The 13,437-nt window shown below is 32.1% G+C and overlaps 2 protein-coding genes across 2 annotated transcripts; one reads left to right on the plus strand and one right to left on the minus strand.

Moving 5' to 3' along the window:
• Window positions 1-8,153: 8,153 nt before the first annotated feature.
• On the plus strand, window positions 8,154-10,501 carry HELRODRAFT_173854 (hypothetical protein; the record flags this gene model as incomplete). The annotated part of the gene is made up of 3 exons (XM_009020454.1): window positions 8,154-8,212; window positions 8,487-9,039; window positions 10,433-10,501. 3 exons carry the CDS (start codon window positions 8,154-8,156, stop codon window positions 10,499-10,501), a joined length of 681 nt encoding a protein of 226 aa, XP_009018702.1.
• HELRODRAFT_112374 (hypothetical protein) lies at window positions 10,484-12,660 on the minus strand. The gene is made up of 9 exons (XM_009020455.1): window positions 12,249-12,660; window positions 11,922-11,943; window positions 11,658-11,755; window positions 11,558-11,588; window positions 11,421-11,479; window positions 11,305-11,349; window positions 11,131-11,227; window positions 10,907-11,071; window positions 10,484-10,839 (listed from the first exon to the last, which is right to left on the minus strand). The coding sequence occupies exons 1-9, from the start codon at window positions 12,636-12,638 to the stop codon at window positions 10,592-10,594; spliced, it is 1,155 nt and encodes a 384-aa protein (XP_009018703.1). The 5' UTR covers window positions 12,639-12,660; the 3' UTR covers window positions 10,484-10,591.
• Between the last annotated feature and the right edge of the window lie 777 nt (window positions 12,661-13,437).

Genomic DNA, 13,437 nt, shown 5'->3' on the forward strand with positions numbered 1-13,437 from the left:
TACACATCAGCGATTGTGAAGTACTTAGACATTGAATTAAATTTATAAATAAAGGACATATTATCATCAAAATTAAATGATCGAAACAAATTGATATTATAGTTGTTATACCAATTCATATTACAGACACCTAAGTGATTGATAGAATTTACATTATCATTCATATTAAGATACATAACATTTAGATCTTCATTCATATTATCAATATTAATATTTGGAGACATAGTATTCATATCCACAAATATACCATCATTCTTGTAACAATTAATATTACTCACCATGATATCAACCGTATTATCGAACTTATCACCATTTATTATATGGTTTATATTATTATATTTTACATCATTTAAAACAGCATTTATGTCATCATTCATATTAAGGTTAATATCATCATTCTCATCAGGGTCCATGTCATCATTCATAATAGTAATCATGTAATCTTTTACATTTAAGTTAATATTATCATTCGCATCCATATTCATGTCATAATTCACATTAATAATATCACTCACAACACCATTCATGTTGTTCTTCACATTAACAACGTTATTAATAACAGCCTACATGACCTCATTCATATTAGCAATATTATTAATATTATTCACAACTTCATTCCCACTAAAGTTAATATCATCAACCACATCAGCCTCCATGACATCACTCATAATAATAACATCATTCATAACAGTATTCATGACTTCATTCACACTGTAGTTAATATCATCATTCACCTCAGCATTGATCTCATCTCTTACATTAATAACATTACTAACATTATTCAAGACTTCATTCACATCATAGTTAACATCATCATTCACATCAACATTTATGACATCATTTATATTAATAACATCATTAATAACAACATTTATGTTTTAATTTACATTATAGATTACATCATTCACATCAGCTTCCATATCATCATTCCTACCAATAACATCATTAGTAATAGCATTCAAGGCTTCATTCACATTAAGGTTAATATCATCATTCACATGAGTCTCCATATCATCATTCATACTAATATCATTAATAACAGCATTCATGAATTTATTTACACTAAAATTAACATCATCATTCACATCTGTTTTTTTGACATCATTCATATTAATAACATTATTATTTACAGCATTCATGAATTCATTTACATTAAAGTTAATATCATCATTCAAATCTGCTTTTTTGTCATCATTCATATTAATAAAAACATTATGAACAGCATTCATGTATTCATTTACACCATAGTTTATATCAACATTCACATCATTATTGGTAGCAGGAAACAGTCATAAATCACCATTTTTAGTCTCGTTATCAATTGCTCGCTTATTTTGTTTAAAGACCCATTCACGTACCAGAATATCCTTTGGCATTATATCAGGGTCAGTCATCTTATTACTGTTAATTGCCTCAACACAGGCTCTGAAGCTAGAGGCATCATCATCATCCTTGTTAGAGGCTTCATCCACAGATTTGTCCTTGCCAACCAAAACAGGATAGCAAGTTATCACCTTTATTCCGTTTGTTGATAGGAAATCCATGATATCACTTCTATTACAGGCCTTGAGGTTGCTCATCAAGAACACCTTTTTTTGACAAGGTTTTTATTGGCCTACAAACTGCAGCCTTCATTAATCTTATTACCAATTATTTTTAATGGCGATTTCTTTCTGGATTTAAAATTTTTGGGTTTATCTGAAGTACCGGGCTCCGGCACAGACAAATCATTTTTTAAACAGCTCAGTGTGTTAATTATCTTAACGGGAGATTTGACAATTTCTGCATAGCTTGAAGGTTCTGAGCTGACTTTGCCAAACGAATGTTTTTTTTCCTCATCGTGACATTCATGGACTGATCATCTATGCCATCCACAGGAAGGTTAGGGAATTCATGCACTGGCGTACCGAGGGGGGGCGAGGGGGGCGGATCGCCCCGAACCTCCGATTTGGAGGGGGCCTCCAAAAAGCCATTTACGAAAATTTTTAAATAATTTATTTATTTAGTAAGTGTATAGACGTGATTTTGTGTTTTGATTTTTTAATATATTTATTTATAAATAATCTGTAGTAATGCATATACTTAGTTAGAATAAACGCTTTTTTAAAATCCTGACCGAATTGGTAATCCACGTCTATTTTTAGTCGGACATTGACATCATTATACTTGAATGTGATTGGTTGATACAGTTTTTGGACGAGTCGGCTTTTTCAAACTTTTTTTGTTGTCTGTTCCGTTTGGTTTATTAGAGTGAGTTTTAAATTTTATTTATATATTTATCAATCTCTTCTTTAATAAGTTTAAATATAACTACTATCTTTCAGGTAAGAAAAACAGAAAATATACTTTCACCCGCCGGTACTGACTCACTAGTTTAAATCTAAGGTACAAAAAGTGTTGATAGGTAAAGACGGATATCTGTTTTCCTCGGTTTACGTGACTGATGTTACACCATTTTTTTCACTTTTAATTTTTTAAATTATATTTTAAGCCCTGAAGTTAAAATAAATTATTAGAATTAAAACACTATCAACTTTTAGATAGATACGTGATCATGAAGAGATATCATCCAAGTGGAGCACAAAAACGAAAAATTTTGAAAAGTAGAAGAGAAGAAACCGAAGCTCTGTCTGGATCAATGCTTAAATTTGTTAACCAAGTTGCCAAACCAGAATCCATTATTGCTAGTTCATCAAGTCAGCAGACTGATTTAGATACAACCGTAGAATCTGACCAAGGAAAAACAACCACTGAAACTGAAACGTCAAACCAACAATGCGAGGATGAAATCAATTTTTCTAGTGAAAATGATATTTTTTTAAATTGTGATGTGGGAAATTGGACAATTCCGTTATCAGATAACATCAGAATCAGTATAGTAAAAGTAAAGAGTGAATATTTCCAGAACAAAAATGGTCCATTTAGAGTGGTTCAAAGAGTAGAGAAGCAAGCAAAGGGTCAAACTCGACAGTTGACAAGGCATTGGTTCTACAAGCATCTTCCAAATGGTGAAAAAGTTCTCAGAAAGTGGATGGTTTATTCTCCTTCCAAAAAATGTTTATTTTGCTTTTGTTGTCGACTTTTTGCTGCTTGTGATAAAGAAAGTAATAATTTTTCAAAATTTGTTACAGGGTTTAATAATTGGTGGAAACTATTTCATGATTTCACATCACGAAAATTCTGAAATTCACTTAAACAATCATGAAAAATGGAAAACATTAGAACTAAGTTTGAATCTTAATAAAACCATTGATGCCGTTCATCAAGAAAATCGAGAACTGGAAACTAAAAAATGGAATGACATTTTACACCGCTTATTGGATGTCACCATGTTTCTAGCAAAACAAAATTTACCTTTTCGAGGCCACAGAGAAGATGACTTTTCTAACAACAAAGGCAATTTCTTAGAGTTAGTTGAATTAATTTCACACTACGACCCTGTCTTAAAAGAACATTTAGTGAGGGTCCAACATAGCAAGGCAGGAAACACGATTTCATATCTTTCCCCTAAAATTCAGAATGAATTTATTTCTATATTGGGAAATACTGTGAAACAGAAAATTATTGATGATGTAAAGCAAGCAAAGTATTACGGGATAATGTTTGATTCAACACCTGATATATCTCACCAAGACCAATTAAGTGAGATTATTAGATATGTTCATATAAAAAACAAAAATGTAGAGGTAAGAGAATCATTTTTAGGATTTTGCCAGAAAGAAGGCTATTGATATCACACAAAGAATTGTAAATATTATTGATGAAGAGGGTTTGGACATGAACTTATGTCGAAGCCAAGGTTATGACAATGCTTCGGTAATGTCAGGTGTTCATTCTGGGGTACAAGCCAGGATCCATCAAATAAATCAGAAAATTTTATTTGTACCTTGTTCTAATCATTCACTTAACTTGAGCGGGGTTCACGCATTTGGAAGCAATCCAACTTGTGTAACGTTTTTTGGAACAATTGAAAGCATTTACAACTTCTTTTCTTCATCAACTCATAGATGGGATATATTGTTAGAAATAGTCGGGATCACTGCAAAAAGGCTAGCAGGAACCAGGTGGAGTGAGCAATATCATGCGGTAAAACCTGTAATGAATCATTTCAGCAAGTTGGTATAGGCTTTAGAAAAATTATGTGATCCATCAGAAAATGTAGATACGAGAGGTTCAGCTCAAATTTTAATGAAAAATATTCAAGATTTCAAATTTCTTGCTTATCTTCATTTCTGGAGCAGTACTCTTGAGGAAGTCAATCATACTCAAAAATACTTGCAAACAGAAGGAATTGGTTTAGATAAAACCATTGAAAAATTAGATACCTTAAAACTTTTTCTGCATGAGAGTCGCGATGAATTGGTTGAAAATGCATTGATATTTTCTACAAAAATTTGTGAAGAAATGGGAATAGCTACAGAAAAATTGGGTCGAAAAAGTCAAAGAAAGCTTATGCCTGGAGAAGAAAGTAAAGATGAAGCTTTAACGTTGAAACAGGAATTGAGACGATCAATGTTTCAGTCACTTGATAATTTTTATCAAGATCTTAGAAAAAGGATAGAATCAATGCAAAATGTATACGTAAAATTTGCAGCCATTCAATCATCACATCTTATTGGAATGGAGATAGAAGAACTTTCAAAGCTGATACCAAATCTGACAAAAACGTTTGATGAACTAGAAGAAAATGAAATGATACCCGAAATTAAACAATTAAGACGTCATCTTCAAGCAGGGAAAATTGAGAAAGATAATGTTAAAAAATGGTCTGCACTGAAAATGTTAACCTATATAATAGAAATTGATTTACACGAGTCAGTTCCAAACTTATATTTAGCTTTAAAGATTTTTTTGACAGTGTGCGTTTCAATTTCTTCTTGCGAAAGAAGCTTTTCAAAATTGAAGCTGATTAAAAGTTATCTTCGTTCGACAATGAGTCAAGCAAGACTTAATAGCTTAGCAATCCTATCAATTGAAAACAGAGTGGCGAGAAATATTAACTTTGATGAAACAATACAAATATTTTCTGATGCAAAATCTCGTAAAAAACAGTTTTAATATATTTTTCGATTAGCTGAATCAAAATTTTGTGGCATATGTGTTTTGTATCTATGTATATTGCATTTTTGTAAAACATAAAATATAAAAACATTTTTCATTTATTTTCTGCATCATCAGCCAATTAAAAAATGAAAAAAAGAATAAGTGCCTTATCCTTTTCTGGACATCGGCGACCATCAATTTCCACAAAATATGGACTGTGGTTAGTTTTTGTCGATGAATTTCTTGGCAGAGGTATAGACATATGTTACCATTTCTTTTTGCCATTGCATCAAATAAGCGACCATATGATGGTCTTTGGGATGAACAGCATGGTATGCTTTCGAACTCGATGACACTGACTTCAACGACCAAGCAAATAATCATTACATCCACCATATAATATCTATGTATATGTAATACATATTATTTATTTATGAAAGGCATCACAAATATGGAACAACACTGAATTCATGTAACGGCTGTGATCCTGACACTGACATAGCATTTTCCTTGTTCACTTCCTTGCCTTTTTTAGCCAATGCTGTTGTTTGGATGAAAGAAGAAATTTGGTTAAGATCTTCAGAAAACCTTTTAATACCAGATGTCAGCATATCAATCACAGTATTTGACCATTTGGTTACACTTAAAGAATCATCATTATCATTTGAGACTAGTTGGCAAGTCAACCATCCCAAGTGTTGTAACGCCTGTCCGGCTGCTTGGAGTAATTCACCTACTCCCTCCGTTGAAGACATTTAGTTCGTACTATTCCAATTTCGCAATACTCAAAGCAAAAGTTCAACAAATTCACTAAACTAAAAAGGTGAGAACGACACAATTCAAACTCGGCAACGTAAAATAATTTTCGGCGACTTAAAATGATTTTCGAGAAAATTTATTTTCGAGAAAATTTATTTACATCCATCCGCCATTAGACTATATAAAGAGGAATAATATATAATTTAATTTCATTTTAATATTATTTTATACTTTCCTAATTTATCTCATTTCAATGATTTTAATATTATTCACAATAATATTCAGCTCCGATGATGGCTAAATAGCCAAAACAGCGCTGTCAGCTGACAAATTTCATGGACGTTTTTGAGTAAGTCGGAGTTTAAAATTTTTGCCGGAGTCTGGAGTCAGAAACTTTTACCCCGAGTCGAAATTTTTGAGGAGTCAGATATTTTTTCTCTGACTCAGACAATCTGTTTTTGATGAAAACAAAAAAATGCAAGACCTATTTCATTGCATGATTTGTCCGTCTGTTCAACTATTTCTTTCCATGACTGTTCAGAATGACGTTCTGCCAGAGCGGTTTTGCAGGCCAGTGTGAGACCACTCGCTGCCAGTGCCACAAGTCAATGACAGCCCACTATTTCTTATTCTGTTACAACATGCAAGGCAATCTTATAAATTAAAAATAAATAAACTGAGATTTTGCGACCACTGTAGGCATACTATTTTTAAATAATGGTAATAAGACTGTTGAATTTGTTGATTATTTTTCAAATTTGATTTTTTTAATTTGTTGTGTTTCAATGCCATGTCGTTCATTTGCAGTTTTTATTACTTGTTTCACATTAGAAAAATAAAGCCGTCACATGTTTGAGGATGATGAAGTATATTTTCATTTTAAAAATATTGCAGAAATTACTTTGACAACAATGTTTTTAAATTTTAGTGAACAGTTGATGAACAATTTTAAATCACTTTATTTTCATCGCATTAATAAAATATATAAAGGTTTTCAATTAAAAATGGAGACATTTGCTCGACGAATGCAGCGGTGCGGACCATCAGAAGGAATCATCTTTACTGGCAGTCAGCTTTGTGAGCATTCCCAGACAACTGTTGCACATGTCCTGTGTCTTCAATGTCATCAACATTCAAATTATATTAAAAACTACTTCTTCAACAAAATGTATAGCTGATTATCAAAAGTTTGGAAGAAATGAAAATAAGAATTAAGATGATAACAAATTAAAAATAGTAACCGCTTTGACGAGACTGTGCTCGAGAGAAGGTGAGAGGTTTCTGCGGTCTGCAAGGTGGTCGAATGTCAACACATCATCGTTATGATTAGATGAATGTTCAAAATCAACCAATTTCAACATTGTACTAACATGAAACTAATTTGGAGTCTGGCATGATTAGAGCTTCGGACTGATGGAGCAACATGAAGATGGTCAGTGTAATGAACAATGGGGCAACTGCAAACAACTTCATTTTTTCTTATCTTTCTTCTGCCCGTACGACTGATTGCAATAGAGAAATAATTCTGTGAAACAATTCACTTAACAAAATCACAGGCGGACTCACGTATATATACCATTTTGAATTGCCCGTGGCGTGCAGATGATTCTCACGCAAATGACATTCATTGCACAGGGCTTCGTTTCCAATGAATGCTGATGATGGAATAGAAACTTGATAGCCAGTAATTTTCATCACGAATGTCTTTCTATTCTTTACGATTTTTACAAAATTTTATTAATATTAATCACAAAACTAACTTAATCTCATACGACAGCAGTTTCAAAGAGAGCATTCACATTAAGTCACCCATCGCATAATTTTGTTGAAAATAACATAACTTCGATGATTTATAACTTTATAATAATCAATAATAAATAATTTACCAAACACTTTTGTTAGTATTTGTCTTATTTGTTCTGAGTTTTAAAAACAATAATGAATTTATTTATTTTTAAATTAAATTTATTTTTATATACAATAAACACACGAACGAATCTATTTTAGATTGAAATATAATACGCTTCCTTAATTAAAAGTATCGTATATCAATTTCAACGACGTTCACATTCAATTAAGTAGGACCCTAAGTAGAATGAATGAATGAAATTCGTCTTTTGAGCTATTGTTAACAAATTTGTTCATTAAAGTATAAATGAAGAAGACCTTGATGCTTTTTTACAGTGGTCTTGATGGTGCTTTAAAAACATGTAAATCTCAAGAAGTTGTTATTATGATGGGTGACTTGAATGCAAAAGTTGGCTCAGAAAAAATACATGATGTGGTTGTTCCTCATGGGATAGGTAAAAGATATAAAAGAAAAAAAAAGTTGATTGAATGGTGTGTCGCAAATGGTCAAATTATTACCAACCCAAGGCGAAAATAGACTTGGAAGAGTCCTGGAGACAAGGTAAGAAATATAATTGATCTATTATAAATAAAAAATTTTTAAATGCTTTTTAACAATGCAAAAGTTACCCTGGAATCGATTGTGGCAGTGATCATAATCCAGTTGTTTGTAAAATCAGGATAAAGTTAAATAAAAGTTAAGAGACCCTAAAACGTTTGGATTTTGCCAGTTTGCCATAAAATGATGAGATCAAGGTCAGGTATAACGTTGAAGTACGAAATCGTTTACAGTTATTGACGAAAGACGTAAATTAATCTAAATATGAAATATTCAGAGATGCCCTCACAGAATCAACAAGAGAAGTTATACTTGTGAAGGAGCAAAGAAGAGGTCAAAAATGGATGACAGATGACATTGTGTTTCTGATGAATGAACGAAAAAAAGTAGAAAGCTGCAATCCTGATAAATACAAAAAGCTGGACAAAACAATCAAAAAAATGTGCGTAGAAGCAAAAGAGAAGTGGTTAAATGACAAGTGTGAAATCATTGAAAAGATCAAAAATAGTAATACAAATGCATTATATAAAAACACCAAAGAAATCACTGAAATAAGGGTTTGTACCATTTCTGGATGCATAAAAGCTAAATCCGGTAAAATTATCTTAGAGAAAGAAAAAGTGCTTGAAAGATCGACTGAATACACTAACAATCTTTTCGATGTCATCCATGGTGAAAAGCCTCCTATTAAAAAAGATGTAGAAGGACCGAAGATACTTAGATCTGAAGTTTGCGCCGCTTTTTCTATAATGAAATCAAATACAGCACAAGGTCCAGATGAGATAGCTGGTGAAGAAATTAAATGCCTCGATGAATTTGGCGTTGAAAAAGTGACAAAAATTTTGAATGAAATATATAACAGCGGCAAAATTTCTGAAGATCTATCCAAGTCAGTATTTAGTGCATTGCCTAAAAAACTTTAAAAAAATGAAAAAAAGCTTGCAAATTAACATCCACAAAACAGAGTACATGATTATCAGTAAAAGCAAAATTGCCCCGATCTGCTCCATAATCATTAGTGGTAAAAAGACGAAACAAGTCAATAGATTCAATTATTTCGGAAGTCTGATTATGGATATCAAAAAAAAAGATAGCTATGGCGATATTATAAAATGAAAAACATCCTCACCAGCAGTAAATTCAGAAAATCAATAAAATTAAAACTGTTGGAATGTTACATTTTTCCTGTGCTCACTTACGGATTTGAGTCTTTGACAATTTTTAAAGAAGTGGAAAAAAAAATTAATGCTGCTGAAATGTGTTTTTGAGAAGAAGAGATTGCGGTCAACAACGAATAACATTCGTGAAGTCCTTGTGTCACTTGTTGAATATTACCACATTTAAAATGCTACAAAGTGTTAAAGATAGGGTTTTGTGGAGGCCGATGGTTGCCAATGTCCTGAAAGGAGAAGAAAGTATAAATAAAATGATGATCTGCATGACGAAGTCATCTAATGGAAAGTTACAATGTCGTCATTTGCGTGGTTGTAGTATATATATGTATAGTATATGCTAGTGTATATATATATATATATATATATATATATATTACGTTGAAAGAGGATATATGATTATATATATATTATTGGTAAACAATTACCCGCCATAGACCAAACGTACTTATAAACTTATTTTCCGAATTCATGCTGCAAATAAGTTTATTTTGAATTTTAATAAATTAAACGTTCATATAGATGCAATTAATGATTAAATTCACAGCATGTTCCGCGTTAGTTAGCTACCTATTTAATTTTTCGTTTTTTCTGACAGTAGATCGAAAATCAATGACAATTTTGGTATTCCTACAAAATCTTCGGTATTCGAATTGATATTCGTGTGGCAAAGAACAAAAAATAAGCAACAACAACAACAACAGCAATACAACTAGCAATAACAACAAAAACAGCATAGAAATATATTATAAGGACCACATATCAATTGCTTTTGAAGAGGATGAAAAAATCATGAAAAGAATAATAAAAAATAACGTATAAGCAGCAAACGAAAACAATGTTATATTCTATATATTATATATGCTTATTCTTAATTTTTTCTACATTGCTCGACGAAGGAAATTTATCCACTATTTCCCACCAGATTGTCACTATTTAATTTTTTTATTAATGTTATTATGACGCGAAAATGTTATAGGCATCTGAAAATTTCTGATTTGCCAACGTTTAACTGAATTAAAATAACTGCTTTTCAAAAAATTTGTTGCAGGGTCCCCAAAGAGAATTGCGTGTTATTTTTGAATCAATTCAAACAACGCTCTTTAGAGACTCAGTTTAATTTTGTAAACACTTTTGATACAAAACGATTAAAAAAATAAAACAAAATTTATTTTGAGATAAGTTTATCGTATTAGAAATAATTTAAAAATTAAACAATAGCAATTTTCATCTCAGTAAACTTGAGTGAATATTTGTGGCCCTTGAAGGCCAACCAATTGACGCCATCGGCATGCGTTGTATGAACTCCTTTCAAATAAACGCCGTTGAGATTGGAATGATGGCAGGCACCGTACCACCAGGCCCCTTTAAATTCCACCGCGCAATTTTGACCATAGGTGTCGTGATCGGCGTCATAAGTGCTGAACTGCAGATTGTTGTGTTGACTGAAAGAATCACCTACGTTGAGCAGTTGTGATATCGAGGTAGAAAAATACTCATAGTAATATATCGGTAGCTAACACACCTGCATCTCCTGAGTAGCCTCCAACAGTCAGTTTGTAATTGGACTCCGGAGGACCAACGCTGAAAGTGCTGTACAATGCACAGCGCACAATTTTTTCAAAATCTTCCATAACCACGAGTAATTTGTAATTGTTTTTGGACGTTAATTCGTGCAGCTTGTTGTTACCTAAATATAAAACCCTCGTTTATTTGGATAAAACAAAACATTAAAATAAATAACATCACCGATCCAGAATTCTCCTCCTTTGTTGCCAAATCCCAACTGGTAGTCTGTCCAGTTTCTATAAAAGTTAATTGAACCATCCATACGTCGTTGTATTGGCTGTGTAGTAAATATTGAAATTCATCTTTTGAATAAAAATCAAGCTACGATTACAGAAAACGTAACAGATGTCTTACAGTCCAAAAGTTATTTTCTAAATATCTTTCGCATCGTTCTTCAACCTGTTTTATAAATTTTCATTTTAGCATTTTGTTACAAAGACTGTTACAAAATGTTGATGACGTGCATTTACTTTTGTACGATTGAAAAACTTCAAGTCTGAACATCTGACGCGCCGTGTCGTCTGATCGCCTGAAATTAAAAATTATTAAGAGACAGTTTGTTCGTTATATTCAACACAACAAAAGATATCTAAGTGAATTTTCTAACTTTCATCTTTGCATGTGTCCAACTTTCTAAACTGAAATAAATCAGAAGTTATATTTAAAAATAATGTGAACAGAATGGAAGCGGATAGTTTCATAGCAACCTTCGTTAAGCTGTCTACAGTTTTCAAATGTCTCATAACCACAGTTGTCAATATTTCTTCACTGTTCGAAACTGAATTAACAACAAACTGGTTGGCACCTGCTTGGAGTGTGTTGAACGTCGAGTTTCATTATTAGAATTGACATTTTTAAGAATTATTTGATAACCATAATATAACGTAAATTTATATTGTCTGTTGAATTGATGAATTGATAAGTTTATTTTCCAACTGGAGTCAAATATAAAATTGAATTAACACACAAACTTGTGTCGTTTCTTTTTATTTCCTAAAAATAAAAACTTTTTTATCATCTTTATTTATATAAGATATAAAGTATAAACGATTAATCAATTAATTATCTTTTAAAGTATAATTATTTATTAGTATTAAAGTATTATTTATTATTAACAATTAATTGTCTCGAATTGGTTGCGTGCATAGTCCTGCAACGTCTTTTCATGAGCAACTATCAATACATATCATTCAATCTCATCAACTTGATCCTACTACTTTTTATTAACTCAACACAATAGATGTATGCCTACTAGAGTACCTTTATATAATGGGAATATATTTTAGAATATAAAAAACCTGGTAGAAGACGCAGTCATCATTTGAGAGGTACAGAATCGGCCTGGTGAGGAACAAGTGGCAGAATATGCCATCACCGCTTGCTGTCCTGCTGTTTCTGAAGTTGAACCCAACGCACTGGTCGACAGTTCTGCAGGACCATGCACATTTGGCGAGCATGGTGTCGCTGTAGTTGTTCCACTGATTTTCATACTGAACGTCGTACAGACTGGTTGCTATGCTGATGACGTTGTTGTCGTCCGTCGTTGCGCAGGCGAGTTTTATCAAGCAATCGCTTGTGTCATTAGAGTTGTTTAAAGGAGTTGCCACGGCTGTCGACCTTAGAACACATGCCTCTGCCTCCAGGACTTGATAAAATGTGAGTAAAAGTATAACAATTTTGTTAGACATGTTAGTGTTTCGCTTTGAAAGCAAGCTGCAAGTAGGGTTGTAATGTATCAATGCTATTTATATGTTGGACTTCAAACGGTTCTCATAACTACGTACTTCGTTCAAAATTTTTCACTTGAATTTCTTCGTAATGTCTTTTTTGAACTTTGTTATTTTCACCAAATTATTATTAAATTGTGAACATGGATCCAGTAATAATTCAGCCTAAGTTCATCTATTTATATAAAAATTAAATAGGAACATCCATTAATGTCATCAACATCAGAAATACCATGCCAGTACAAATTCTGCGAATTATTTAAACCGTATAGACTGAGTCGTTGTTATTCATTGTTATTGTTATTCATCAGAAACTCCAAACTTATTTATTAATTTCAAGAACTTGTTAGATGCTCGCCAGCTTTTTCGCTGAAATATCGAATCATATTAATGCACAAATACAAGCATAATCTTAAAACTAATTATACCGTTCTTTCGGGAATGCTGTTCATAGGCCTAGCCTACCTGACGGTTCGTTACATCGATGAATAATAAATAATCACCAGGAAAACAAGATTTAAACGTCTTCAATCTTACACTTACTAATCTTTCTAAATGAGTTACTAATAAACGATGCGAAGTAAATGCAATAAAATACATCGTATGCCAACCAAAACCTAATTCGAAAGTGTCTGAGAACTCGAATTTAAGAACATTCGGGACTCCAAGTAAATAGCACCTGTTAACAAGCACTGATATGATAAAATGAAAAGGTTTTATTGAAAATATTAAAAAGAAATAGTCCATTATCCTTTTATTA

This window comes from Helobdella robusta (assembly GCF_000326865.2).
Source record: "Helobdella robusta unplaced genomic scaffold HELROscaffold_28, whole genome shotgun sequence".
Taxonomy (NCBI): domain Eukaryota; kingdom Metazoa; phylum Annelida; class Clitellata; order Rhynchobdellida; family Glossiphoniidae; genus Helobdella; species Helobdella robusta.